The sequence below is a fragment of the Apis dorsata genome, unplaced genomic scaffold (assembly GCF_000469605.1).
Source record: "Apis dorsata unplaced genomic scaffold, Apis dorsata 1.3 scaffold_997, whole genome shotgun sequence".
Classification (NCBI taxonomy): domain Eukaryota; kingdom Metazoa; phylum Arthropoda; class Insecta; order Hymenoptera; family Apidae; genus Apis; species Apis dorsata.
Window position 1 is genome coordinate 8,978 of NW_006264098.1, and position 4,329 is coordinate 13,306.

General features: G+C 16.7%; 1 protein-coding gene across 4 annotated transcripts in view; it reads right to left on the reverse strand.

The window, feature by feature from the left end:
- Positions 1-3,551: 3,551 nt before the first annotated feature.
- The window catches only part of LOC102676939 (regulatory-associated protein of mTOR), a 7,822-nt gene continuing 7,044 nt past the window's right edge, over positions 3,552-4,329 (reverse strand). For all 4 annotated transcript variants that reach the window (XM_031514439.1, XM_006624195.2, XM_006624196.2 and 1 more), the window contains one exon: positions 3,552-4,205. In XM_031514439.1, the coding sequence (XP_031370299.1) occupies positions 4,010-4,205 (196 nt within the window). In that variant the 3' untranslated portion in view covers positions 3,552-4,009. The remainder of the gene's footprint in view (positions 4,206-4,329) is intronic.

Consider the following 4,329-nt stretch of genomic DNA (forward strand, 5'->3'; position numbering starts at 1 on the left):
TTTTAAAATTTCTTCGATTTTTAATTATTTTTAATTAAAATTTTAATTATATTGCTTAATCAAGTATTTCATATTTTTATCAATTTGCCATTTCACTTTCTTTTATTATATATATCATAATAAAACATATAATTATTTTAAATCTTAATATACTAAAATTACGAGTAATTATAATAAATTATCTTTTCTTCTTTTTAAATAAATTAATAACTTAATAAATTTTTAGAAAAAATACATTTTTTTTCTAAAAATCATAAAATAATTTCATAAACGCGAATAGAAACTTTTTATTGTAATTGAAACATAAAATATATATTAAATAAAAGGAATTTATCAATAATTGCTATAGGAGATCGTTTTAATTATAATAATATTTAAAATATAATCATTATGAAAACTATCAATGTTGTATTCAATCAATCTTCGTGTATTTTTCTATCTCATATTTGTATCTTTTCCTCTATATGTTCTAATAAATAACATATGCATAAAATTCATAATGTAAATTATTTATATATTTACAACTAATATTGCAATAAATTTCACATTTTTATTAAAATATAATTAATTTTTTTGTAATTTTTTTATTTTAATTCTTCGTGCAAAATTATTCTTTTATTTTATTATTTATTTATTTTAAATTTATTTACTTAATTAAGAAATTAAATTCGATAATAATAATATCTGTAAAAAACTATAATAAAATTTCTTTTCTATTTTTTACATTAAAATTTGGTAAAATATATTTAAAAAATGTTATTTAATTAATGTGCTTTAAATATTGAATAAATACATTATTAAAATAAGTATAGGTACTTACAACATAAATTCAAAATAAATCATTTATTAAGTAAAAGTATTTTACAATTTTTCAAAAATTAATAACAGAATTAATTTGAATTTTATAATAAATGAAGTTTAGAAGTATGTATATTTCAAAAAAAATTTTGATTATAAAATTTATATATATAATATATGCTTATGATATAAAAAATAAAAATATTACATATTTTTAATTATTTTTATAATTATTTTAATATATTGAATTATATAAATTAATGTAAATGTCGTTAAAATAAAAATATTTCTGATATATATTAATAACATTAAATATAGAAAACAGAAAAACTATTCATAATGATTTTTAATGATGATTTAAAAAATTAAAGAAATATTTTATATAAGATATATAAAATATTAATTATATTCATTAAGCATTTTAAGACAATCTTTTAGATAATCTTAAGATCAAAACAAATGTAAAAATTGATATATGTATTGATTTTTTATTAGTTATATTAAGTTATATATTAAGTTATATTAAAATAAGACAATTTTACATCCATTACACTATTATGTATCAATATTTTATAGATACTAAATATAAAAAATAATAATAAAATATTTAAAAAATAGAACTTAGAAGTATGGTTACATTATTAAAAATAATATGTTATATTGCATATATTTTCATTACATAGAAATTTTAAAATATATAAAAAAGAATGAATTTATTTTATTTTTGCTAATCCAAAGTACACTATTTATTTCACCACTGTTGGTATTTTAAACATATTTTATTTTATAAATTAATAGATATATAATTTATATGAATAATTAAATATAAATAATTTATATGAATATAAATAATTTTAAACAAATATTTAATCGAAGTAACATTGATCATTAAAATTGATTATAGCATGATATTTAAATATAAATTATAATCTTACATTAAAATAACATGATTATATTTATTATAAAGCAATCATATACACACATACAATGCAAATAATAGATACATTCAAAATAGTACATCATATTCATTTTTCTTAAATTATTCTATTTGATGTTCCTGTATTTAACATTTCCAATAATTATTATTAACAACAGCAATAATGGTGTAATAATATATACAGGAACATCTATTTATAACTACTTCAAGAAGTAGTGAACGTAAATTAAGTACTTTTTATATTTTTATTATAATTTTCTCCAAATCCAGTATAGCTACATAAAATGTCCGAAAATGTTATTTCATCATAAAAGTAATTGATTTTATTAGAAATATATATTAGTATCGAAAAAATACAATTACTACATTAATTTATCAATTATATTTTACATTCTCTAATGAAATAGATACTTTTTCTTCAAAAAGATAAGAAAAACATTCTTAACTTGCATATTAAATTTTATGTATACGTATATATTTATATACATATAAATTTGTATATGTATTTATACACAACAAAAGATTTTTGAGTTTAAAAACAAAATTATTGATTTTTTATGATTCAATTTATATTTTATAATTAAAATTTCTTACAAATCGTTCTTTATCAAATAATCAGTTTTTGAATATTTTTATATTAATATGCATTCATCTTGTGAAACATCTCATGTGTATTTTTAGAGATTCTTATCTTTTATCTATTATGTATTTAGAAAAAATTTAGCAATTTATATCTTTTATTGTGCCTCTGAGTATCAATATTAATAACAAAACTATTGTAATTTGAAATAAATTTATATGCATATTATTTTTTTTTAAACATTATTCAATATTGCCTAAGTATATACACTTTTATTTACGAACTCGTTATCTAATATCTTTTTCTTTTTCTTTTATTATTTATATAATTTAACTACTGATATTCATGCATAGATATATGAAATCTGATTACTTGATTAAAGTGATTATAATAGCTAATAACAATAGCAATAAATGATTATGTGTATAATAAAATACACATATACAACATATAATTATACCATAAAACACTTTCTAAATAATATAATGGTAATTAATTAAATAAAAATTACATTACATATGTATCTATTTAAATTTTTAAATAATTTATCAGTAAAGACGTGTTTCTTTACAAATTTTTTAAGTTACAACATGATAAGATTTTTAATTATGAAAAAGAAGCTTAAAAAGTTTTAATTCATATATAATTAAATATATCATTAATAATTTAACAAAAAATGTTATTGATAAATTCATATATTTACAAAAATAATTCCTTTTTTTTTTCTATAATTACAAACGAAAAATTTTAAGAAATCATAAAGAAAAATATGCATATAAGATAGATTTTTAAAAAAATGATGTATTAATAAAAAAATATTCTATTTAATTTAATTTCTAATTTAATTTAATTATATTTCCTTCTATCTTAAGTTATTTATTTTAATTTTTTGTTATCATTAATTTAATAATTTATTGCACTAATCATAAAATATAAAATATATGGTTAAATTATTTAACCAATATATTGGCTCTTGTTTTAATTTTAATAACTTTATCATAAAAAGCTAAAAATATATAGATATTTTATACAGTTTTAAAATTAAAATTATTTCTTTAAGAAAAAATAATTTCCTAATTATTATTTCCTAAGTTTCGTAAAAAAAATAAAAGAAAAAATTAAGAAAATTAATAATATATAAAGAAAAATAAATATTTCATTAATTGATTAGAAAATTCGAAACATAAACTTAATTGGAACTATTTTTGTAATGGCACAATAATTAAAGTTGTTTCCTTATAAATATTATAAGCTTTATTAAATATTAAACACATTCATACATGCATTCAAATTTTTTTTCGTTGCATCACATTTGCATATATTATGCATCATTATTTGTAAGAATATCAAATTTCTTTCAACTGCGTTTTAAAATATTACATTGCTGTAATGTAATTTGTATTATCGAGCTTTTCTTTGGTCGTCTTTAAAGACTTTGGTTAATTTATTCACAGGTTTTATAATCACATAAACTATTAGTTTCGCTACATGAATTAATTCCAAAGAATAGCGTTTTCACATATGAAAAAACGCAGTAAAAAAACATAAAAAATAAGAATTCATCTTCTGATTTTTTCAAATATTCAATATTACGCTTTTAATATTTCTTTTTATTGACTTTTAATGCTAAAAATATCAAGTACTATAGATTTGCATTTGTAATGATAATTTTACAACAATTCCATTTCTGTTAGTCATCTGCGTGGTTCAGATGCATATGCTGTAATAGTACTATCTACACAACCAGCTGCTAGAATTACACGATAAGGATGAAAACTCAAACAACTTACAGGGCTAATACGAGTGGCCATAAATCCTTCATGAAATTTTATTGTGTTTAAATGTTGACCCATTGTATTATATACACTTATACAGTGATTTGTTGATCCACTAAAAAATATAAATAAATAAAAAACATTAAAAGACTTATTTCTTTTTTAAACTTTTTTTAAATTTAAACTCCTAAACTCTTTTTTTTCAATGTAAGATATATATATATATATATATATATATA